Source organism: Nuphar pumila, chromosome 2, assembly GCF_984573655.1.
Source record: "Nuphar pumila chromosome 2, dmNupPumi1.hap1.1, whole genome shotgun sequence".
NCBI classification, from domain to species: Eukaryota; Viridiplantae; Streptophyta; class Magnoliopsida; order Nymphaeales; family Nymphaeaceae; genus Nuphar; species Nuphar pumila.
Genome location: NC_143250.1, coordinates 39,609,293 through 39,636,170, shown reverse-complemented (window position 1 = coordinate 39,636,170; position 26,878 = coordinate 39,609,293). Strand labels below are relative to the sequence as shown.

General features: G+C 36.6%; 1 protein-coding gene across 1 annotated transcript in view; it reads left to right on the top strand.

Annotated features, from left to right (window-relative positions):
• Positions 1-16,947, top strand: part of LOC149845305 (Transcriptional coactivator/pterin dehydratase) — a 48,344-nt gene extending 31,397 nt beyond the window's left edge. The window contains exons 2-3 of the mRNA XM_089995682.1: positions 15,685-15,877; positions 16,739-16,947. Of these exons, the coding sequence (XP_089851808.1) occupies positions 15,685-15,877; positions 16,739-16,830 (285 nt within the window). The 3' untranslated portion in view covers positions 16,831-16,947. The remainder of the gene's footprint in view (positions 1-15,684; positions 15,878-16,738) is intronic.
• The last annotated feature ends 9,931 nt before the right edge of the window (positions 16,948-26,878 follow it).

The window sequence follows — 26,878 nt, the reverse complement described above, 5'->3', positions numbered from 1 at the left end:
ACGATCACAAAGTCAACCTCATAAACCTGCTCACAAACATCCCTAGTGAGTTTGTGATGATCCAGACATAGTCTTCACTCATCATGCCATTGTTATTAACTAAAGTGAAGAACTTGGCACCAAGAGACGAAGGCAAGTGCACAACAAAGACCCGGGTCTGCATTGAAGCAAGCTGGTTGAGTTCCTCCTTGATGAAGTCATTGGTGGCTGAAGGTGGAAGAAGAGACCTGTAAGGAACTGCAACATCAATCTGCTCAAGCGCATCGGTTAAGAACGGGATCATCCCCATCCCGAAATTCGAGTCTTCGTAGACGGGTACCACTTGTCGCCATTCATACGCTTTAATCGTTGCGACGATTGCATCTACTTGGGACGAATCGATCTCCACAGTCCCTACGAAGTAAGGAGTCTTAGTTGTTGACAACGAAGGGCTTGTAGCAGAGAAGGAAATGATGGGAACTTGAGTGCTATCTCCCAATCGAGCGACGAACTCTGCATCTCCCGATCTCTGTGGTCCTATGATGGCTTCCACCTCCACATTCTTCAATAGATCGATAGCTAACATAGAGTAAAAAAAGAGGATTAAAGAGGGAGAGGGGCTGCGAGAGAGAGGGAGAGAGAGAGACTGTGAGAAATGGGAAATGGGCTGCGAGAGAGGGAGAGAGGCTGTGAGAGAGAGGGAGAGATTGTGAGAGACGAGAGAGAGAGGGGCTGCGAGAGACTATTTAGGGCCCCCGACCCTCATTAGGGTCGGGGGCAAGATTTTAATTATGGTCAAATGAGGGCTTTGACCCTCATTTGACCATAATCATAAGGCGTGCACGCCTCACCCTGAGGCGCGCCTCGCCTCGAGGCGTACACCTCAAGGCCTCTGAGGCGTACGCCTCTATGCATTTGCGCCTCAAGCCTGCGCCTCAAGGCACAAAGGCCCTCACCTTGAGGCTAGGCGTGTTTTTTGCGCCTTGAGGCGCGTTTTTAATAACACTGGATGAGAGAGAATCATTTACGGTGGTTTGGACATATTCGGCGAAGGACTAATGATGCTCCAGTTAGAAGGATGGAGAAATGAGAAAATATATTAGTTAAAAGAGGTCGGGGTAGGCCTAAAAAGACATGGATGGAGATGATAGAAAAGGATATGAATGCTTTGAACCTCACCAAGGACATGGCATTGGATAGAAATGATTGGAGGAGAAGGATTCATGTGGAAGACCCAAAATGATTTTCTTTTTTGGTTCATATCGCCGACCCCAATTGTTGTTGTTGTTGTATATAATAGCATACATTTTAACATGATTGTCTTGCATACTATGCATAAGTTTAAATACTGATTTGGCATGATCATTATTATGTGTTGAGACCTTTGTAGCTTTTTGTATACAAAGATTGTGCTTTAGTGATTGTTTTCATTTGAATGTTGTATTGTCCCATAGTGGACTATTGTTTGTGTAATTTTTTTTGCTTTGTGTAATCCCTTTATGGATTTGCTACTTGTATTTTTGCTTGTTTCTAAATGTGTGATCTTGAAAGTTTGTTTATTTAAAATTGATCCATAAGCTATGTCACACGGACTCTTCTAACAGGGCACCGCTGTTAAATTATATATATATATATATATACGAATGTATATATTTAAGTATATAATTATATTATTTAACCAAAATACCCAATAGAGGTATTTTGGTAATTTCACTGTACATTTTTTAGATGTTTTTCTTTATTTTTCCTTTATTATTTTCCTTTTTATTTAATGCTTTTTTGGACCACATAAAGGGGCCCCACCCTCTAGTCGTTGGGGCCCCAAACAGTCATAAATATGACCGTTTGGGGCTCCCAACGGCTAGAAGGGAGCCCCTCTATGTGATCCCTTGGGTCCTCCCCCCTCTATAAATAGAGGGCTCCTCCCTCATCCATGTATGGCTTTTAGCCTCTTCATTTCTCTCATTCAATAAAGTTGTTTTTGCCTTTGAAGGCTTTTTCACCCCTTAGTGGGTTATTTGCACTTGTGTTGTGCTTGTGTTCTCTTTTGCACATTGTGTGCTTGTGTTGTTGGCTTCCATACTTCTCCTCTTTTCACATATTGGTGCTTCCGCGTATTTCATTACATGGTATCAGAGCAAGGTTGGTGATCTTGCATTCTTATTGAAGCCTTTGGGAAACGTGCCTCTCAACTTATTTGAACGAGATCTTCTTTGTTATCTATGGGGTCCGAATCAAAGGTAGAACTCTCTTTTAAGCTCAATGGATCCAATTATCTTATGTGGGCTTCCGCTATGGAGAATCACTTAAGAGGTAAGAAACTTTGGGGTTTTGTTATGGGAACCTCTCCCGAACCTTCTCTTGAACTCACTAAAATGGAAGGAGATGTTGAAAAGGCTTTGGAAGGCGATGAGCGCATCAAGGCAATCAATGATCATCAATCCAAATTAGAGGATTGAGAAAGTAACCATGCCAAAATTTTGGCATGGTTCATGAACAATGTTGATCTAAAGAATTGTGCCAATATTGCAAAATTTAGAAGAGCCAATGAGGCATGGTTCTTTCTTAAGGGTATGTATACCCAAAAGGACTTTGCTAGGCAATTCTTTTGTCAAGAAAAAATTAGATCTACTAAAAAAGGGGACATGAATGTCGGGATTATTTTAGTGCTCTTACTCCCCTTTAGGATGAGCTTGCCCTCCTTGAACCAAAATGGGTGGCTCCTCAAGATATTGAATTAAGAAGGGAACAAGTTGAAAAAGAGCATTTTTTTTTCAATTCCTCCATGGTCTTAGACCAGAGTTTGAGCAAGTTCGTGCATCTCTTCTTCATCGTAGCAAAGCTCTACCTATTGAGGATGCTCTTGCCGAAATATGTCAAGCCGAAACTCGTCTTGGCATATCCTTAAAGAATGATGATGTATTGGCTGTTACTAGGCTCGAAAATAATGTTAAACCATATAAACCTCCTCATTTTGGAAAAAACAATAGAAGAGGTATCATATGTCACTTTTGTAATAAACCAGGGCACATTAAGCCTGTTTGCCCCAAGCTTAAAGCTAAGGTTGTCGCCGTTGAAGAAAATGCTTCAAAAAGGGAAGAAGATGGATGTGATATTAAAGTAGCTCTCAATCAAATCTCGGAAGTTCTCCAACATCTTCTAAAAAATTCTTCTTCCTCTACCTGGGGTGCCGCGACTGCCTGCTCTTCATCACCCCCAGGTATGTGGATTCTTGACTCTGGCGCATCCTTTCATATGACATCTCATAAAAATATTTTATCAAATGTGTTTACCGACCCCATACCTTCGTATGTTTCAACGGTCGATGGGACATCTTTAAAAATTGATTGTATTGGGACACTTGATTTAAATCAAAATTTTATTCCAAAAATAAGAGTTGTTCCAAAAATCAATCTAAATCTTCTCTCTGTTTCTCAAATTACCGATCACAGTTGCCAAGTCTCTTTCTCACCCAAAGGTTGCACCATGCAGGATCTCCAGTCAGAGAAGCTGATTGGGCGCGTCCATAGAAGGGGTGATCTTTACTATATGGACTTTTTGGCTCTTCCAACCAAGTCATTTTGTAATCTTGTAAATGCCAAAAATATCGATATTTGGCATAAGAGACTTGGCCACCCCAATTTTCTAAAGATGTCTCTCTTTTCTTTTTTGAGCAATTCTTGTAAAAACAATCATATGTCTTGTAAAGATTGTATCTTTGGAAAATCTAAAGCTATTCCTTTTCCTCAAAGAAATTTTGTCTCCACTAGGCCATTTGAATTAATACATTCTGATGTATGGGGTCCCTCTCCGGTTGTATCCAAAGGAGGGTTTTCATATTATGTTCTGTTTATTGATGATTTTACTAGATTCACATGGATCTATTTTTTAAGTAAGAAGTCTGAAGTTTTTCCTTTTTTAAAGAGTTTCATGCTATGATAAAGAATCAATTCCTTGACAACTTGTCTATCCTTAGATCCGACTCAGGAGGCGAATTTATGTCAAATGAATTTCAAAATTACTTAAAAGAAAATAGGATTTGTCATCAACGTTCTTGTCCAAACACTTCGCAACAAAATGGTCTTGCGGAAAGAAAATATAGGCACATAATAGAAACGACTAGAACCCTGTTGATTTCCAAAAATGTCCCAAAATCTTTTTGGGCTGAGGCGATTCTGACTTCAGTATATTTAATTAATAGAACTCCCTCATCTTCTTTAAAGAATTTCTCTCCATTTGAAAAGCTTTATAACATGACTCCTGATTATCAAAGGCTAAGGATCTTTGGGTGTAATGTTTTGTCTTAACTCGTAAAAATGATAAGCTTTCTCCAAGGGCGATTGAATGTATATTTTTGGGGTATGCTGAAAAACAAAAGGGTTATAGGTTCTTTGATGCAACTAATAACAAATTTTATATCTCAAAGGATGTTACCTTCTTAGAAAATGAAAATGGATTTTCACTCCAATCAAATGAAAAGGTAGATCACTCATTCTTGTTTGATTTATTACCGCATGATAATAGCTTTAAAGAGCCTATTAATGAACAACAAGAAGAACATATAGAGGATTTGGATTCTGAACAAGAAGAAAATATAAATGAACCTACATCTAGGCAAATTCAAGTTTATTCCAGAAGAGAAGAGGCAAATCCTCCTTGTGCTCTTGAGAGATATTCTCAAAGTGACATTACGGAAGAATCATCTCAAAGAAGGTCAAGTCATGTAATTAGAGCTTTAAATAGATTTGTATCCTATGAATCTTTTTCACCAAACTTTAGGGCATGTCTGTTAGCTTTGCATTCTTTTCATGAACCATATCATTACAATGAAGCTAAACAATATGATCATTGGGTTAAAGCTATGGAACTTGAACTAGATGCTCTTGAAAGGGCAAAAACATGAGAAGTTGATTTTCAAAAAGAGAAGAAACCTATCGGGTGTAGATGGGTTTTTTAAAGTTAAAACCAAAAGTGATGGGTCTTTGGAAAGATATAAGGCTCGATTGGTAGCAAAAGGATTTGCTCAAGAATACGGGGTAGATTATGATGAGACTTTTGCCCCTGTCGCTCGAATGACTAGTGTTCGAACTCTTATTGTTGTTGCTTCTATTAAGAAATGGAACATTTTTCAACTTGATATGAAAAATGCTTTCTTAAATGGTGATCTTAACGAAGAGGTTTATATGAAACCTCCCCCTGGTATGAATCTTAATGGAAAAGTCTTGAAATTAAAAAAGGCTTTATATGGTCTTAAACAAGCTCCTAAAGCTTGGTATGACAAATTTAGCAATATCTTGATTCATTTGGGTTTTATATCTTGTTATACTGACACTGCTCTCTTTGTTAAGAAAACAAGTGATCTCATAATCATTCTTCTTCTATACGTTGATGACATGATCATCACAGGAAATGATAAAAAGGGAGTAGATGATGTGAAATTTATTCTAAAGAAAACTTTTGATATGTCTGACTTAGATTATTTGAGATATTTTTTAGGTATTGAAGTGGCATATTCTCCTCGTGGGTACATCTTGTCTCAAATAAAATTGGCAGTTGACATTTGTTCCAAGTCAGGAATTTCAGATGAAAAAACAATCGAGACCCCGGAAGTTATAAATGCAAAACTCAGACTTGAAGATGATGTTCTCCTTGAAGATCCTATGCTTTATCGCCAACTAATTGGCTCTTTCACCTACCTATCTATCACCCGCCCGGATATAGCTCATGCGGTTCATGCTGCAAGCCAATTTCAGCATGCTCATACTTTTGTACATATGGCAGCCGTGATGAGGATTGTGCGCTACATAAAGAACACCATCTCTAAAGGGCTTTTCTTATCCTCTTCTTCATCTCTTGAATTAAATGCTTATACTGATGCTGATTGGAGAAAAAATCCCAATGATCGAATCTCAGTCACTGGTTTTTGTGTTTTCTTAGGAGAATCGCTTATTTCTTGGCGGTGTAAGAAGCAACAAAAAGTTTCTCTTTCTTTCACTGAAGCCAAATATCGAGCGATAGCAATGACAACTATGGAAATTGTATGGATTAGAAGTCTCCTCAGCGACATGGGCATCCACATTTCTACTCCTACCAAGATGTATTGCGACAACAAGAGTGCCATCTATATTGCTAGCAATCACACCTTTCATGAGCGTACAAAGCATATTGAGATGGATTGTCACTATGTTCGCGATGAATACCTCAAAGGGACCATTTCATTGCCATATGTTACTTTAGAGTTTCAATTAGTAGACTTCTTCACCAAAGCTCTACCAGCTCCAAGATTTATGTTTCTTCTTGACAAACTTTCCGTCTTCTCCCCGTAAAGTTTGAGGGGGAGTGTTAAATTATATACTTATATATATATATATATATATATACGAATGTATATATATTGAAGTATATAATTATATTATTTAACCAAAATACCTAATAGGGGTATTTTGGTAATTTCACTATACATTTTTTAGATGTTTTTCTTTTTCTTTATTTTTCCTTTTTTATTTTCCTTTTTATTTAATGCTTTTTTGGACCACATAAAGGGGCCCCACCCTCTAGTCGTTGGGGCCCCAAACAGTCATAAATATGTCCGTTTGGGGCTCCCAACGGCTAGAAGGGCGCCCCTCTATGTGATCCCTTGGGTCCTCCCCCCTCTATAAATTGAGGGCTCCTCCCTCATCCATACTTCTCCCCTTTTCACATATTGGTGCTTCCACGTATTTCATTACAACCGCACCCACACTCAGGCAAGTGTGATACTTGGACACAACTTCCTTTGTGTTAGGTGAAGTCAACCACATTGAGGTCCATTTCTATCCAAAAGTAGATTCAGTTAACCCTAATCAAGTCAATTTTTATCTATATTATATATATAAATACATAAATAAACACAAATACATGTAGTGTTAACTTAAAATTGTTAATATATATATATATATATATATATATATATATATATATATATATATACTCCCCGCACCCCCGCACCCAAGTTTTTTTAAAGTGCCGCAACCGTACCCGCACCCGCACCCGCACCTATGTGACATAGTCCATAAGTGACTTTCTTTAGTTATATGAATGATATTGCTTCTAAAATTGATCATTGTAATAATGAAAATCATTTCCTGTATCTTCTGCTGTGTGAAAATAATTTATAATCCTTCGTGAGTTGCTTCTTCATGATATTGATGATGTTGAAAATTCATTAATAGATATATGAGTGCATGATTTTCATGAGATGCCTTTATTGTTACTATTGCTTGTATCCCTCTTAATATTATTCTATTATGTTCTCTTATGAATTAAGAACTTTTGATTAATTATCTATCAAATGACTATTGTGTTAATTAATGATTTTTCAAAATTAGTTCTTACTTCAAATGATTTTTGAAAAATACTATTGTGTGTTTGGCCATCCTCTCTCTATAATATATATAAGTGTAGTTATTGCTTGTTAGATCTTCTTACAGTTTTTTCAAGTATTGATAATATTGACGATCCTCTATGCTATGGAGTGAATGGTTAAGCACCCTTTAAAGAAGTACCAAATAGGAGAACTTGATGAAGTTCATGGAAACATCTTATGTAATGGGTTTTTTCATTTGTAATTTTCAAACTTATAGTGACACCCTAAGTTTTCTAGGGCGGGTGTAAACGTATTCTTGGCATGTCTACATATACATGTGTATATGTATATATACATATGTATTCATACATATAGTATGAATATATATTTATATTTATACATATGTATTATATATAATATATATAGAGAGCTTACTCAACCTAGGTTGACTGAGTTCTAGCCATTGGACTAGTTCCAACGGCTTGAAGGACCTCTCTCTTCTCTCTTTGTTGGGCTTATAAATATGGATGAGTACGTGACATTGTAAGTGAGAGAGTGATGGGTAGTTTCTTAGGTTTTGAGTGTTTGTAGTGAGGCTCCTTTGTAATTTTTTATTTTTTTGTATTATTTGAATTTCATCTTTAATGAACTTATTTATTTTTAAGTCTTGTGTTCGGTAGGTATTTATATTGTAAATGTGTTATTTACATTGTATTCTTGGTTCATGAGACACATTCCAGAGTGCATTGGGATCTGTGCCATTTCGTGATAGTGGAGATAGAAAGGGGAAAGAAGGGAGGTCGGTGGTGGGAGGGGAGAGAAGGGAAGGGAAAACAAAGGATTACACATGAATCGTCGTTCTGGGGATCAGACGGTTCTTATTGGTCCAACAAAGTTTATAAATTTGGGCAGTTTATATATTCTAGTTTCTCTCTCTCTCTCTCTATATATATAGAATGGTTACATATTCTGTATTTGTTGGTTTCAATCAACAGGAACCGTCCGATCTCCAGATCGATGGTTTCTGTGTAAACCCCGTTTCCCCTTCCACCACCCTCCACCACCTCCTTCCACCACTGATCAGGATTCCAGTGATGTCCTCTCTCTCTCTCTCTCACAAAAACTATTCTTATCCACTGCAGCTGCTAACACCACCATCTTCAACTCCAACAAGTCACCAAAGCTGCGGTTCTTGCCACCTCCACTGCAGGACGCCTTTGCGAGGCAGCGGTGAACCACCCACAACTGTAGAGTGAGTACCCGACGAGGTTTTTTGCTGGGGAGCAACAGTGAACCACCCGCAAATGAGGAAGGGGCCGTGGATGGCCTCCCCAGCCACCAGAACCATGCCGGTGGGGTCGAATCCGACCAGTTACCGGCAAACAAAGTGATTGGAGGAAAAAGGGGAAAGAAGGGAAGGGCAGCCTGGATGGACCTCTGCTGCCAGGAGTCCATACGACAACGGGGAGGCCGTCCGACAGGGAGGTGAAGGAAGGGGCGACGGGGAGGCAGAGGAAGGGGCAAAGGGAAAAGAAGGGAAAGAAGGAAATTTGATGCAAAAAGAAGAGAAAAATAGAAGAAGAAGAAGAGCGGGGGAGAAATCGGCAAGGATCGAAAAGGAGGAAGAGAAGAGAGGGAGGGAGAAAAGGGGGACTTGAGGCTGCTGGAAAAACCATCCTCTCAGCCCTCAAAACCATTATTTATAATCCCTAATTAGGTTAAAATTCTGAATTTTTAAAAGAGTCCAATAATTTTTCTAAATTTCCAAAACAGGGTTTGTTTTTTAAAAATGTGTTTTTCAAAGGGATATTTTTCTAAAACTCATTCAAAATAATTAAGTCCTAATCTAACTAAATTACGGATTAGAAAAAAATTCCATCTAATAAAAAACTCTATTAGACCACAATGTTTAACCCGACCCAACCAATTTTCTTGTTTCTGATTGGCTGAAGATCAAGTCTGATCTATGGCCTGGTTTGCTTAATGGTGTTAAAGAGCAACATGAATCTGCTGCTGGAAAGGTATTCTAATTTTCTACAATGGTTGAGATGAAATACAGATTACTAACTTTTTGGTTTCATCTCAACAATGCAGTTGTGGTTTGTATAACGACCTCAATCCATACCCTTTAAAAATATGGAATAAATTTTTTTTTTCAATGCAGAAAACTTCCCAGAGACCTGGAGTCCTCACAATTCCAATTCTAACTGGATAGCCCAAACACCACAAACGAACTTGCAACCATCATCCTTAAGAACCAAAACAATTTCTTTATTTATGAGTAAAAGTAAATTTCAGAGACAATGTTTTATTCAAATGAAAATAAAATAACAACTGAAAAAGCAAGAAGGATTTAAGAAAGAGCCACTGTGTCCCCTGTTGAAGCTGACATACCCAAGTATGACTCTCATCCATTCCCAGTAGCCAGTCCAACCTCACTGTTCACCATATCCTGTGAAAAACCAACAAAGTAGAGTGTCATAACCGAAATTCTGAGCACAACTACTTTTAAAGAAACCAGGTGAGACAAAGAACATGGGTAAGATTTCATGTGATGATTTGAGTGAGTGCAGATATAAAATTTGCAGCATTCAAATATCCATACCTACCAACAATTACATATGCTCACCAGTCAAGAACAGTAAAGCAGTACCATATATCAAGAACTAAATAACAAAACCCTGCAACATGATTTCAAGAAGTAAATCATATGCTACCACCAAATCATGTCATGATATAGAGAATGATTCAAACATGCATGATCTAATGCATAACAGGAAAATGCATGATTATGTGCAATGTATGATTTCTTCTGTTATCTTTCATTTAAGTTTCATCTTTCCATATGCATGCCCTATTAAATGCACACAGCTTTAAGTTCATCTTTTTGATTACCGTTGCCCGCGGATACACCAAACAGGTACAATCTCCGAGGTCAAGTAGGTTCCCAGGGTAGCTTAACACACAATTTGTATTTTATTACTAGGTTCCAACTTAGCCCTCGACCGAATCACCTTCAGAACATTAGACCTCCACATCTAATGTCGGGGACACAAGGGACACCCCACGCTCACATGTGCCACTTCCTTGGTACCATAAACAACAATTGTGTCAAACACACCACTCCCGGGTAAAGTGGCGGACTCTCCCTAAAACCGTGACTAGGAGAAAGAACCTCAATATCGGGTTCAAGGGACAAAATTACAACACACGAAGTTTTTGTATTACACTGTTTTTATTATATTTTTATTTAAAGTTAATTCTTTAAGTTTGCAACATCATATGCAAAAGTGAAAACCCGCATCCTCCCTTGCGGGGACCCATTCGGGACTCCAGCCCGTATAAACCACTAGAACAATGTAGTAATGTGCCAAACCATCTTATGTGGTTCAAGTGATGCAGTTAAAAACATATGTGATAAAAACGAAACCCACGGCTCTCCAGGCCGATGATGGTCCATTTAGGCCATCGATGCATCGTATGCAAAAATCATAACTTGCAATGTATGCAATAATACCAACATGATTCCAAATGCACATTCATTCATACAATTTTAATAATGTGCATGACCTTCCACAGTCATATGCATGTGTGGCCATCCATGTGTAAGTGCTTTCATGTAATCATTTAACAGACATGCATTCATCCATAAGCACATAAGGACATTTATACTTGATTTTACATGTTAAACACACATCGATTTCGTGTATGCACATGTACTCAAAATAAATCCATAAATGCACGATAAATAAACATGTCCCATCAATAGAGGCACAAAAAACCTTTTCATGTGTTAACATCCACACACATGAATATAACCCAGATTCAGCAATTGAAACTTCAGGGCTGCACACATACATATCCTGTATGCGCCTGTACCAAATTAAAACCTCTCTTATGAAAGATCAGAGAAGAGAGAAGGCTAGATGACAACAAGGGAGGAAAAGGTAATAGGCTGCCTCCTCTAGGTTGATCTCATTGTGTATAACAGGTTCTCAGTAAAGTTCCATAAATGCCTTAGTATACATCAATGCCATTATGTAACAGATCCCATTGTTAGATACTACCAAAAATATTTTCAACATTAGAACTAACACCACCCCTTCAAGGATCTTAGTAAACAAATTTGTCATTTGCATAATCTCTAAATAACATTTTAGCCTACAACTCACCTTCAATCTTTTCTCGAGCAAAATGTTTGTGCAACTTTATGTTTTTAATCTTGTCATATTAAACCGGTCTAACAGATTTAAATAGTACTTCTATCTTGTTACTTTAACCTGGATTTGCCGATATTAAAATTGCACATTTTGTTGTAACATAGACAACAGATATGTGTTGCTTCTTCCTACTACATGAAACTACATGTGACCCCAAATACAAGCAGCATCCTAGTATAGACAGTTGAATAGCTACATGAAAAGTCTCAGTGCACAAGTTATCTTGCAGCCCGAGGATGCAATATAGCCAAACTTGTCTCAAAGATGGGCCTATGTTTGCAGTTGACTCCTCGTATTTAATTGGGCAGGAGATTTTGTTTAGTTCTGTGATTTAAAGGCATTGTTAAAAGCACTGGAGGTATATTTACTACAACCATTGCTTTCACATGCGTCAACATGCACGATTTAGGCCTTGGAGCTATAAATATGGAGACTGTGCACTCGTGCTTAATGAAGAAAATCCTGTGTACTGAGAAAATCATCCACAAAACTCTTAGGAAATAAGACTTAAAGTCACCTAGTGAAACTTCCCAAACATCTTAATGCATAAACTAGAGTGTAAATGAAGCTATTTCATTTATTCAACTAAACAATATCAAATGACTTTTAAACACAAGAATATTTCAGCATTATCACAAGAACTATCTTCTTAGGACTGAATGACTAACGGCCATTTGAAAAAAAAATTAACAGCCTCATCATAACGATATCAAAGTCGATAATGCCACAACTCTAAGCCCCTGACATATTACCCTTACACGAACATAAACCGAACATGAATTCGTGTATTCAACCCAAGAATACGATACCCAAATTAAGACAGCAGATTTAATTTTAAATAGAAACCAAGATTTCAATCAAGAAAGAAAATGAGTTGGATGCATTGGCATACACAAATTTTTCCCTCTTTAAAAGGGAAAATCGATCTAAGGAGAGTGATCCACGGTTCACCCCCATGATTCTTGGAAAAAAGAATAGCCCTAAGAAGGGGTTCCCAAGAACCCATCTCAAATCATTGCACGGAATCGAACCCCTGTTCGATTCCTCACCCAAGTTCAGAGAAGAACCGTACCTTTCTCCGATGATCGAAGGCTGGAGACGCGAAGGCAGAGCTTCTGGTGTCGCTCCTCACTGCAACTGTGGCAGGTGGACTCGACTGTTGTTTGCCGCAGGTTTTCCGGCGATCGGAACCCTTTTCTCCCTCTTGCGCACACAGACAGAGAGACAAATAGAGAGAGAGACGGGGGAAGAGAGAGACTGAGTGAAGAGGGCAAGACCCCCTCTCCACTCCCCCTTTATTGGCCCAAACCCCCTCCTCTGCCGAGAGGCGCGGGGTCGGTTACGCTCTGCGTAACCCCCCCTGCCCCCCTTTCTGTTTCCGATTCTTGAAAACAAGAATCGTGCCCTAGGCACGATTCCTATTTTTAACGCCCCCCTCCCCCCCCTCTTTTGAAATTGGACTCGGGTCCGAGCCCGTGACCCGCGACGTTGGGTCCATTATTACAATGGACCCGGTTCGCCTACGAGTGACGGATCCTCAGTTGGATCCGTATCCAACTGTGGGTCCGACCCTATGCACCAAAATTTAGTTATTTTTTTTCTTATAAATACTATTAATTATTTATTTTAATTAAAAATTAATATTATCCGTATAATTTAACACCCCATTGTGGGTTATTTATGGATTCTTTTATGGATCCGATAACGGTAACGGATCCGAGGCCCAAATTTAGAAAAATACCCATTGTTTTCAAATAAATTTAAACAAATAATTGTCAAAAATTGAGGTTATTACATCTGAGGTTATTACAGTTTCCCTTGTACTTGATTATTTATCGAAGATCTTCCAACTGTGCTGACGATGATTGTAAATCAACAATTAATGCGTAAGCTTCCTTATGTTTAAATCTGAGGGATACAATTGTCTGTATATATTTCTTACTAAAATTCAACCTACAGTCTAGAGCAGTTGATGGGAACATCAACTGTAGGTGAATTCAGAAGGCGTCTTGAGCTACTGCTTGCATTTCATGGGCAGATTAGTACGGAAATCAGTCTGGAAGCCTTTTCTGATGAAAAGTTTATGTGAGGCTGGGAAATTTTTTGTTTAAATCCTATAGACTTGTTTATCAATTTTTATGAATAATGAATTTTATGTTCTGTTTCTTTCATTGGATATCTTTCATATTGGTAAGGGGTTGGGGGGGCGCGCACACACACACACACACACACACACACACACACACACACAGAGAGAGAGAGAGAGAGAGAGAGAGAGAGAGAGAGAGAGAGAGAGAGAGAGAGTCATGTATATCTACTACCTTTATGACATGCTTTGACAGAAAAACTACAAAAAAAACTAAATCGGCTAGTAATAAAAAAACAATTAATTGATCTAGTAAATACCGAATATTAAAAACTTAATCTGGACTAAATCTAACCTAGATCTAACATAAACTGAATTAAAAATCACTCAAATATCAGAAAACACTATGCTAAATCTACCAATTTGAATAAAATAATATTATTCAATGCAAAAATCAAGAAAATTGGCTAAACTCAATTAAGCTATTTCATTTTTTTTATTTTTTATTTTCAGGGGAAAGCGGTTTACACAGGAACCGTTAATTCTTTAGATCGGATGACGGTTTCTGTTGGTTCAAAATGGTTTACATTTTTTTCCAGTTTACATATTCTAGTCTCTCTCTCTCTCTCTCTCTCTCTCTATATATATATATATATATATATATATATATATATATATATATATATATATATATATATATAGTGAGTGGTAGCTGTTCAATCCATACGTGCTCAATCTTGCTGAGCGTTCATCGCGGGTGTGATGGACGCTCAGCATTTTTTTATGCAAAAATGCTGAGAACCGCTCAAAACCTGCAAAAAAGGCCTTTAGCGGCGCTCAAAACCGCCACTAAAAAGAATCTAAAAAATATGCTGAGCTTTAGCGGCGGTTTTGAGTGCCGCTAAATGTCCCAGCAGGAAAAAGACCATTAGCGGCACTTTAAAATCCCTAAAGGCCTTTTTTGCACATTTTTGTGCATTTTAGCATCTTTTTTGCATGCTGACCATCCATCACGCACACAATCAGCGTGATTGTGTTCTTGAGCACGTGTGGATTGATCAGCTATGAATTTTTCTATGTATATATATATATATATATATATATATATATATATATATATATATATATATATATAATGACAGTAATGGGGCAGTAATTTCCTTCTTTTAAGGTCAATCAGTTAATTTTCTAATGTCCAAGCATGGAACTTCCTGGATATGTAGAAATTTATTTCTTGGACATTGTGCAACACTGAGATACGAGAACAATTCTGTGGCTTAGGTCAAGATGAAAACCAAAGTGCACATTAGAATCAATTTTCATGACCCTACAGGTCAGTTTTGAAAAACTTAAATTATTTATGGAACTGATCATGAAATGATTTACCATTGAAATAAAACAGAGGAATCTGTTTAACTTTAGAATGATCAAAAGATGAAAAGAATGAGAATGTAATAGTCCTATGTTTTCCCACCCTTTTTGGAATCTTCTTACCACCTGCTAGTATGGTGTTTAAAATTCCTGCTCATCCATATTAGATGAAATTGATTGAACCTAAGAATAACAGTATTTGTTTCTTGCATCACACAAGCATGTGAAACATGCTTGGAGAGAATTCGTACTGTTGGTACATCCATTTTTCCATGAAACTAAAGAACATGACTTTTTTTTAGTGATATTGAAAGTTGATGAATCCCAGTAGGACTAAATGCATCTTACAAGTACCTGCAGATTCAAGTATTCCTGGCTTGATTTGTATCCAGTAAGATCCATGCCATCTTGCATGTATTTTGAGAAGCAAATGGCGACTTAACTGATTGGTTCTAACATGAATCATGACAAATAGATTCAGATCCATGTGGAATGGGCCTTGGTGTGTGTTCCTGAAAGTTGGATCAGACACCGTCAGATCCTGCAGAGTGCAGGTTGCTTACTGCCAGATTTATTCCCTAGAGTTATCCACTGCATAGTCTTTCAATCTCTGATTTCCGTATATTATTGTTCTGGCCTTCATTGTTTTGTTTCAAATTTGTGGAAGCAATTACAATTTGCAGGTTGTTGGGTGGCGTTTAGTTGACAGTGAAGGCAGTTTGAGGTTGCAATGTTTGTGGAAGTTGAAGGATTTTGCGTCTGCAGAAGAACTCATTTCTAGGATTCGTAAAGCTGTTGAGAACACAGGCCACTATCCAGACCTTCACATCGAGAATTCAAATCATGTGAGAGCAGAACTATGGACTTCTGTTATTGGTAATCTCAACTTGATGTTGATGTTCATTATGGAATTTTGGTTTTTTGTTCATGCTATATGTTTGCATACTAGGAAAGTTTTTTGTTATGAAATCTTTGAGCTTTTAGACTTGTGCAAGGTTATAGTTAATAAAGACTGCTACATTCTGGAGTTTGGAGTACATAACTATGACATGAAACAATGGAGCATAGTATCAGGAAATGATTTTAACTTATACAGTTCATAATGTGGTACAGATAATTTCTGTTTGCTTTTGTATATGTAGATTCAATGACTTTTGAAGTTTATAAAATTCAAGTATGATCCTTTCTTAAAATTTTGGACATTGAACAAAAGTTCATTTCATATCAACCTTGAGTGGTCATCAGCACTTCAAAAGAAGATAAAGACTTTGGTTTCCAACTATCAAAATATGGGTGGGGAAGGAGGTGTCATCTGAATGGCAGTATTTTGTTTCCAACCATCAAAATTTTGATAGAACTTACTGCTCTATTGGGTGTCTGTCCTTTGTAATAATGTATTTTGCTACAAAGTCTCGTGTTTTATGGTTAGATTATGAGGATATGCAAGGGCACTCGGTAACTTCTTTATTTGTTTGGTTTATGTGCCTTCAGCAGTCACATTATGATGACAAACCCATAAATTTTTGTTAATTTGTTTCTTTTTGTGAATTCTCATTCTGTCTGTCATTAAAACGTGCACTTTGCTTCAATGGGTATATCTTGAATTGCCTCTCCATGCTTTACCTAATGCTTCTAAATCTATTGGATTTGAATATGCTCCTGTTCTCAACACTCAGAGATTCATCTGGCTTTTTGCGTCTATCTGTCATTTTAATAAACTTCCTCTTCAACTTGCAGGGGGGCTGAGTATGAACGACTTTATTGTGGCGGCTATGATAGATCAGGTTAAAATGTCAGACCTTCTCCCTAAGAGAAGAGTTTGGGCATAGTTGATGTACCATCATTTGTGCATTTAAATGTGAGGAAGCTTGGTAGCTATATGATTTTTTTTTTTGAGGAAAATTATGCTATTCTTTATCAATTTTAAAAGAATCATTTCAAAGTCATCATTTCATGTGAATGAGGATACTTAAATATCCCACTTGTGCTATTCTAATCTAAATTAAGTATCACAGTAATGAAAATATTATCCGCCTGAGACTTGGGGGATGACTTGATCCAACATAGCCAATTGTCTACTCGGGTATGCTTCACCCTTCAGCTCAATGGTGCTTCATAATACTACATCTATGTACCTTGCACCATATGAAATATAAGGATACTGAAAATACTGACCATGTCTCAGTCTCGGTCTACAGTTTTGAATTTTGGTGATGTACGGCATCATAACCATGATCCCAGCTTATGGTGTATTAGTTAGGAACTAAATGATAAGGAATGGTTTTCCCCTCTTGTCCTGCAATTTTGAGCACTTTTCTTGTTAGGAATGAATGATCTTCACTTTTCTTCCACTATCCAAAAAAAGTAATGGCTTTTGGTAGTTTGATTTATAGTACAATTTTAGTTGATTATTTCCTTATCATGATGCAACTGCTATCTCTGGAATCCATTTCTGTAATCATTTTGACGCCCAAGTTTGTTCTTGATTAAAGGTTTCATTACCTTTCTGGAAGCATGATGACCTCTTTATTGGTTACATTTTTCAGTTCTTCACCTTGTCCACTTGTTGTAGATGATACTTAGGCTTTAAAACCTCCACAGACGCACAAATTCTTGTACCATGAATTTCTAGTTTGCTATGCCCTATCCAATGGTCACTTGAAACAGGACTGAACAATCTTGTGAATAAGTTAACAAAAGCTTTTCTTGATAATGGAGTACCTGGCCTAGCATGTGACTGGTTTGCTGATCTTGGATTACCAACTCCAGGTGATAGGTCCATAACTTCCCTACCCACCATTCAGTCACTTGCGACTGATTTTTCAACCCATGACATATCCTTTCGTGGAACCAAGTCTAGATGCTTAACCCACTTGAGCATGGCAATTGACTAAACCTTGATAACAGAATTAGTCATTTAACATGCACGCCTTGCATGTACATGGGAAGATTTCAGAAATTAAATATTCCCATTGCTTTGGAAGGCAGGGAGTTGCGTGAATAAGACATTTACAAAAGCCACTCCAAGCCATCATCCCGTCAATATCCATGCCAGGGAATTAAGAACATTCATCCAGTAGGGCACTCAAATAAGAACATCCATGCCAGGCACAGGAAATTAAAATCATACCAAAATGATATTGAATCTTGGTCATTATAATTGTGGCATACTTATTGTTGGTTTAATCTAAGTTTTGGGACCAATGCTAGTTGGTGGTAGAACTGATGCACAAATTTGGTCCTACTTTGCCATCTTTTGGCAATGTTCAAGCTGATGGTAGATTGGGTAGCTCGTGGAGATTCACATTATGCTTGATTGTTCTTACAACTATAAAATCTCTACACTTCTTACTCTATAATCCCTTTCTGTGAATCTTCTAATGTGCTTAATCTTCTTTATGTTTCTTTTGCAGATCCATATTTTCCATTTTCAGGATTTGTGAGCTTGCTCACAGATTAGAAAATTTTGTCAATTGGAAACTTGCAGTTTTGCAAAAGATAATTTTTTATATTAGCCCAAGTTCTCAAAATACAAGAAACGCCATATAGTAGATCAAGGCCAAGAATTTTGTTCCCAATAATACTGGGGGGATATTTGTGGATCATATGGGCTTTGCTATGATCCATCAACCGGACATGATCATTTTTCATCATTTGTCTCGGGCAGCAATCAAAGGAATGAAACGGTTTCACATAAAATCTATATGCCATTCAGGAGATCTGCACACTTAGCTATTTGGGTCGGCTTAAGGCTTTCAAGCTAAAGGATATCAAGGGTTGGATACTTTGGTTGTACATCCTTGTTAGAAGGCAAATTAGCAAGCCGGCCTTAGGGTTTCCCTGCTAGGCATGACAGACTATCGCTCTGCAAGACTTTCAATCACAATAGGTATTCTAATCCATCGTAGTCTTGGACCATAAAAGGAAAAAAAAGTTATTCTCCATTTGTCCATAAAGTGAAAGTGAAATGAGTTTTACATCATTTAGGAACTTTTAATTATCAAATTTAGCACTAATTGCTTTGGTATGTTATACACTAACTGCTTCTTGTTTCTTGATGAATATGTTTTTCTAACTAATTTGTGTTTCTTAGTGGCATGTTCGAGGTTGAGGGTTTCTATATTCAATCACTATTGACTGGGAAATCACTTTTTCGTGTAGGGACTCTGTGATCGTCCTGGAGTACGCTGTAGCAGAGAGAGAGAGAGAGAGGAGTGTTTTTGATATTTCATGTCCTGCTTTAGGGAGGCTTTACGACATTCGATAAGATCTTAATAGATCTCTCCAGAATGTTTGACCATTCATATTTTGAGTAATCGATGTGAATGCCCTCTTATAAAAAGGGCAAAGGCTGGGACAACTCCTCATTCCTTGGGTAGCCGTTGCTTAGCAAAAAATGTCATGCATTATAGTTTTTCTGCATCAAGGGATGTAACGGTTTTGGATATACCCATGTATGGGTATGCCATGCGTTAAACATAGACCGAGTCCACCTCTCTCCTTAACGCATGAGACCATGCATGTGAGGGTGCATAGCCATACAAGTCATGTATGACCAACATCTCCCACTTGACTATGCGAACTGAATCATGATGCAAGATTTCCCTCCTACTATTGGAGTCTTACAATTGCATCAATGTTCTAGCAATGGGTTATTTCAATGTTACTCATTCAGCTAGATGTCTCAATTAGGCATATCTTAATTTCATATGGGATATGTTTTGAAAACCATTCTTTTGATATGCTTTTTGTTAAAAGATTCACAATCATATAAGATGTTGGTAAGTAACTGAATGTAATTTCATTCTTTTCAATCATGTCATGAATATAATCATATTTTATCATTATGCGTTCGCTTTTAGAGTTATTTTTTCCACTATTTATAAGAGTGATCACTGCTTGATTATCATAGCAAATCTTTATAAGAGTGATCACTACTTGATTATCACAACAAATTTGTATTGGCCTATTGATTATATCTTGCTTCAAATCACTGATGAAACAACTTATCCAAATAGCAAAAGTAGTAGTAACATTGCAGTCTACATACTCATCTTCTTGAGTATGCTAAGCTACACAACCTTGTTTTTTGCATGACTACGAAAACCATACCTTCTTCAAGGAGAAAAATATATTCAAAGTAGATTTACTATCATCTTTGCTTTCTCCAAAATCAATATTAGAATATACAATCACTTCTAAGATATCCTCTTAAAAACACAATTGCAAGTTTTTAGTCCCTTTCAAATATCAAAATATTTTCTTTATTGCTTGCCAGTGAGGCCAACCAGGATTACTTTGGTACTGACTAACAAGACTAATAACAAAGTTGATATCAGGTCTCGTGCATAACATATCATACATCAAGCTTCCAATAGCTTGTGTGTAAAGGACATTTAGCCTTTCTTGTCTTTTATCTGGACAATCATCGTTACTTAATTTTATACCTTTTACTTTAGGTATTTTAATAGACTTGCAATCATTCATTCTAAATTTCTTGAGTATATGATTAATTTACCTTTATTGACTCAAGCTTAAAAGTTTAGAATTTTTATCTCGAGTGATTTTGATTTCATGAACATAAGATGCCTCTTCCATGCTTTTCATCTTGAATTGAGAATTTAACTATGGTTTTGGCAATCATATCATTATTGTTTCTGGCAAAAAAAATGTCATCCACATAAAATGAGATATTAGAGAATTTGCTTTTACTTTTTCAAACATAAACACAGTGGTCAAATCTATTTGCCACAAATTCTAATGTAGTAATTACCTTATGAAACTTTAAGTACCACTGGCGTGGTGATTGATTGAGTTTGAATAATGATTTTTTTAACCTATACATTTTATCCTCTTGGCCTTTAACAATATAGCCTTTAGGTTGTACCATAAAAATGGTTTTCTTAAGCTCACTATTTAGGAATGCAGTTTAACATCCATATGATGTAAATTTAAATTATAGTGAGCTACAATGGCCAATATTATCGTTATAGAAGCAAATTTTGCAACGAGTGAATATGTATCAATATAATCTAACAATTCTTTTTGAGAAAAACCTTTAGCTACCATTCTAGCTTTAAATTTATCTATACTTTAATCAGATTTGAATTTCTTTTTCAATATTTATTTGCATCCAATAACTTTTCTTTTCTCAAGTAAATTAGTCAATTTTCATACTTGGTTTTTCTCAATGGATTCAATTTTCTCATCAATGGCTTTTACTCAGTCTCTTGATTCAAGTGATTTTATTGCCTTATTACATGACATATTATCTTCTATGTCATCATGATTTATCGAATAACATAGTTCATCTAAGAAGTAAACATAATAATCATCCAAGTATGAAGGAGGAACTCTTGACCTTTTGTGACCAACACGAGTCTGATGTGAAAAAGAAGGATCACTAATAGTTGGTTGATCATTACCTAATTATTCTTGTAAATCATCAATCATAGATGAAATGAATTATCTCCATTTATCTCAGGAATTATTGGTTCCATATTTTGATCTTCCAAGAATACATCTCTATTTTAAATTAAACCCTTTTTAGGAAAGTAAATTTATAATCTTTGGATATTTTTGGATATCCAATAAAGGGTATTTCTTATAGATTTGCTATCAGGTTTATCCCTAAATCGATCTATAACTTTTATATAGGCTACTAAACCTCATCTTCGAAGATGACATGTTTGGTTTTCTTTCGGTCCATAACTCATAGGGAGTAGAGATTATGGCCTTACATGAAACCTTATTTCAGTCACACTGTTTTGTTGAGGTGTTTCAGGTGTTGTGTTTTGAGGTTTGATTTCATCTATTTTACAATATTCAATAAATTCATTTAAGGTGTATTCTCTCTCTCTGTCAGACCTTAATCATTCTTTCAAGTTAGTTTTCAACTCCTTGACAATATTATTTAAATTTCTCTAATGCCTTAGATTTATATATTATAAAATATACATAACTATATCTTGAATAATCATCAATAAAAGATATAAAATATTGCATTCTTTTGTGAGTTTTAGTTATAAAATGACCATAAATATCTGAATGAATATTTTTTAACAATTCAGATTCTCTAGTTACTTCAGTTGAAAATGGTTTTCTTGTCATTTTTTTACAAATACATGATTCACAGGATGTTTCTTCGAAATTCGACATTAAATTTAATTTGATAAGTTTTTTCATTTTATTTAGATTAACATGTCCTAATCTTTGGTGGCATACATTCACATCCACATTAAAAACACTATCAATATAAACAAAAGAATATACAATTTTATTCATTTCAGAAACATGCAGTTTGAACAATCCATGGTCTTTGCCAAAGACCCTTACAAACTTGACTCGACCATGTTTTCTCAAGGTAGGAACAAACACCACATTCTGTAGCATGGACGGTATATATAGGACATTAGTCAACAAAACATTATTTTTAGGTGTTTCAATACGGTAAGTTCTAACACCCATAACATCAGAATAAGTATTGTTTCTCATGTACACCCGATGTTCTCCAGGTTTGTACTTTATCATGTCCACTACGGCTTCCTTACTCTTGGCTGCTATATGTCGAGTTGTTGCAAAATCCACCCATCATCCAAAAAGCTCTGGGTTCCTGTACGAGCATTCCGATATCACGCATATTATATCACACCTCTTTTTTTGCCAGTCATTTTTATTCTTCTTCTTATTATTGTTGTTGATCTGTTTACTTTCACAATCTCTCTTGAAGTGCCCAAGTTTTTCACACTTGAAACATTTTATTTGAAAGACGTCTTCCTGCAGTTTACAAAATGTTAAGCCCTCTTTCTTATCAAGTTTGCCAAAAATTTTAAATAGTTTTCTTTCAAATTTTGAGTATTTGGGAGGATTATGTCTACTTCTAGGAGTATCTCCAGCGAAATATAACTCACTGTTCTTATCCTACTGCATACGTTGTTGCTTAATTTTCAATCGACCAGACAACTCATCAAATACCAGGTTCTTAGAGTTCAACCTAAGAGCAATGCAAATTGTCCTCCATGACAGAGGTTGATTGTGCAAGATGATAGATATCTGCATATGATCTGGGATTACATTCCCAACAATGGTTAAGTCTTTTGCCATCACGAGCATTTGGCTAACATGCATGTTGAGAACTAGGTCACTAATGGGCCCACCTCTCTGCAAGGTAAAACTTTGGGTTGAGCACAGGACAACAACAACCCCAATGTGACAGCAGGGTTCAATCCTGAGCCTTCAACTTGTCACAAGACCTCGCTTACCACATGTGATACCACTTCAGTGGTGCATTTTACGTGAGTTGTATTGCTCTAAGAGCAACTAAATATGAGTTTCCAATATAGTATTATACTTAATAGCTATGACTTCAAACATGGATTTAGATTTGGGGTAATCCTTGAATACTCTAATGAAGTCATCATCCACATAGGTGAGCATAATCGTTCTAATAAGTTTATCTTTTTTTTTGTATTTTTTTATATTTATTTTTTTCTTTCTCTGAAACAACTTTTTTGTGGTCTTGCATTTTTACTTGGAAGACGTTTTCAATGCTCTCAAGGGTCAAAGCAAGAGTAATCCTCCTCTTCCAAGTGTGAAAGTTTATGCCATTCAGCTTATCGGTCATGGCTAACTTGGTAGCATAAACCTTACTAGTCATTTTTTGTTTGATCGCTTTTTCTGTTTATTTTTTGAGTGATAGGCAGCCTCTAGCGACGATCTGCAACTTTGATCGATGACTTTGATCAGTGAGTTGGGGTGATACTCTGTGCACAATAGGTACATGACTCTTATACCACTGTAGGATAGTCCCGAAGTGCGTTGTAGCAGAGATTGAACATAGAGAGAGAAGAGTGTTTTTGATATTTCACGGTCTGCTTTAAGGGGGCTTTACCACATTTGTTAAGATCTTATCAGATCACTCCGGAATGTTCAGCTATTAGTATTATGAGTTATCGATATAAATGCTCTCTTATAGAAAGGGCAGAGGCTAGGATAGCTCCTCGGGTAGCCGTTGCCCAGAAAAAAATGTCATGCATTAAGATTTCCCCACGTTAAGGGATGAAACCATTTTGGATATGCCCAAGCATTATGTGTTCCATGGGTTAAACAGTGTGGGCCTACCTCTTTCCTTAATGCTTGTGAGGGTATATATGACCAACATTCTGTAAGGTGTTAATGCAAGTTGGAAACTTTTTTCCCTTGTTTATCTAAGCCCGAACTTTGTAAGCAAACATATAACTTTATAAAAGTAACATCCTAAATATTATAAAAGCAGAAGCAACGGTATCAAGTTAAAAAAAACTTTTTCTTAATTGGCATTCTTGTCTTGTGAGTTGGAAAATGTAATTAAAAAATTTGTTTTAGGCATTTGCACAGAGTTTTCATAAAAAGGAAAGTATTACTTTTACGGCACATTATACTTTTTCAAACATTAGTGAGTTACTTTTCTATCTTCACGTCTATTCCTCAATGGCCAATAAAATAAAGAAACTCTCTCTCTCTCGAAACGTCTCTTTTCTTTTTTAATAGGTTTATAGATAGAAAACGTCCTGTCTTTCTCTCTCTCCAAAATTCTTTTTTTTTTCCTTTTTAATAGTTCTAAAATAAACTATTTTATAATTTTTTAAATTATCAATTTATTTATATTTCTCATCATTGTTTTTTACTTTGAACCTGACGGAGGACATGGCATTAGATAGAAATGATTGGAGGAGAAGGATTCATGTGGAAGACCCAAAATGATTTTCTTTTTTGGTTCATATCGCCCACCCCAATTGTTTTGGGATGAAGGAGTTGTTGTCTCATTATTTTTTACTTACCAATATAACCTTTCTTTTACCATTTGAATTATCTTATAGGGATGATTACAATAAAATGAGATCAGTCTCTCTTGCCCATGAGCGTTCCACGCCTCCACCTGCATAGTTAGGGGTGATCATGGTTTGTCACCTGATATGAGATGACTATAGTTCAAAACCCATGCAGGGGATAGGGATTGTGGCACCCCCTTGCGGCAAGGTCGAAACTGGGTGTACTGCCTAGAGGCCTGTAGAGGGACTTCAAGGGTTTTACCAACCGGGGCTTGTCAAGTGATGGGTTCTTCTCTTGACCTATAAAAAAAACAAAAACGAAAATAACTCATACATGCACACATATCAAAGGCTTAATTGTTGCTACAATGGTTTGTATGTGCAAACGACCTAAAACTTGTTTTTTTTTTATGTCCAAGCGGCCCCATGGATGTGATGGGAATAGCTTCTGAATTGCCGGAATCTGAAATGTGTACAATTTTTTCCGACGATACAAAATTCAACGGTTGTAAATGCACCAATTTTTCTCAACTAAAAACAACTTGCATAATGAGATTCTATCTAGGTTGTTCTGTATTGAATATAAATCCCATATCAAATGATGGGTTCCTCCAATGACACCAGGTATCAATGTGGTGGTCACCATAACAAAAAGATTGAGAAAAAGGGAAAAGAGGAACAGTATGCTGATGATTATGGAGAACCAGATGCTACCTCAAACACACTAAAGTTCACATGTGAAAGTGCATGATTGGCCCTTGAAAATTGCTTAAAACTAAAAAGAAAGTGGTACCATCTACCCACTTTGTTTACAATTGGAGGCAAAACCTGAGAAATCTTGTGAACAAGAAAAATGAAAGTTGGCAACCGACAATTCAACAGAGTGTTTTCGTGTGGTTATTGCCATGCGTAATTGAAGACCCATGCATGATCTACTGACGACGATGAAACAGTGCACTTCTTTACCAGAGCAGATCAGGTCACATTGTATATCACCTATGTCACAAGGATACTGGTACGACCGACACATGATGCGAGGTTCATGTGCAAGTTCTTGAAAAATAAGTCACAAGGACACGGACTTTCTAGTTCACAAAAATATATTTTTTATCCAAATTGAAAATCATTAAAGAACTAATAGTGTTACAAGGGGCATGTAACCAACATGGCGTGTTCCTATGGCATAGCGCATGGCGGATCATTGGTCATGTTCAATCTCCACCATGTATCTCACTTATGCATCTCTATCAAGTGAGATGTGCGACGGCGATTGAATATGACCGGCAAATCGGTTATATACAATGTGACTTGATCTGCCCTTCCTTGTTTCATTATCAGACAGTAATCAAGTGGGATCAACTAATTAACCGGCCTGATTGGTTTGTCTAGCAAATAAAATTCTTAAGAATTTTGGACCACATCAATGGCCTTTGCCATTCAAAAAAGACGAAAACAAAGTATTCTTTTCTTCCAATGTTTGTTGTTTTCTTCAACTTCTACATTCTGAATAAGGTAGCAATGATATATATGCATTGTTGATGATGCGGATAGGGCATCCCCCTTGGGACAATCCAACCATGATCGGACGAGCCACTAGATCCAAACGGATTACTACTAAAAGAGTAAAAATCATGAAGCTTATAAATAAAAAAGATAGGTTAATTGGCTTTTACAATAGTTACGAGTTGCCTTTTCATAAAGATGCCATTGTTCATCAAAGACCAAACAGGGTTTCTTAAGTGAGTGATGCTGTCAGTACCGGTATCGGCCCTGTATCGATTGGCCAACAATTCAGGTGAATTGGCCAATACTGATACTCAAGTGAATCGTTATGAAACCACCAAAAAATAATTAAAAAATATTATGTGTCAATCAGAATGTGACACATGTTAAAGCCATTAAAACGATGTTAAAACAATATTAAAAAAATTATTTTTAAGTATTTTTTACATTTATTAAAAAATATATAAGAATAAGGGTGATATACAAGATTGCACAAACTATCGTGGTATAAAACTCATGAGTCATACTATAAAACTTTGGGAGAGGGTGATTGAGTCTAGGTTGA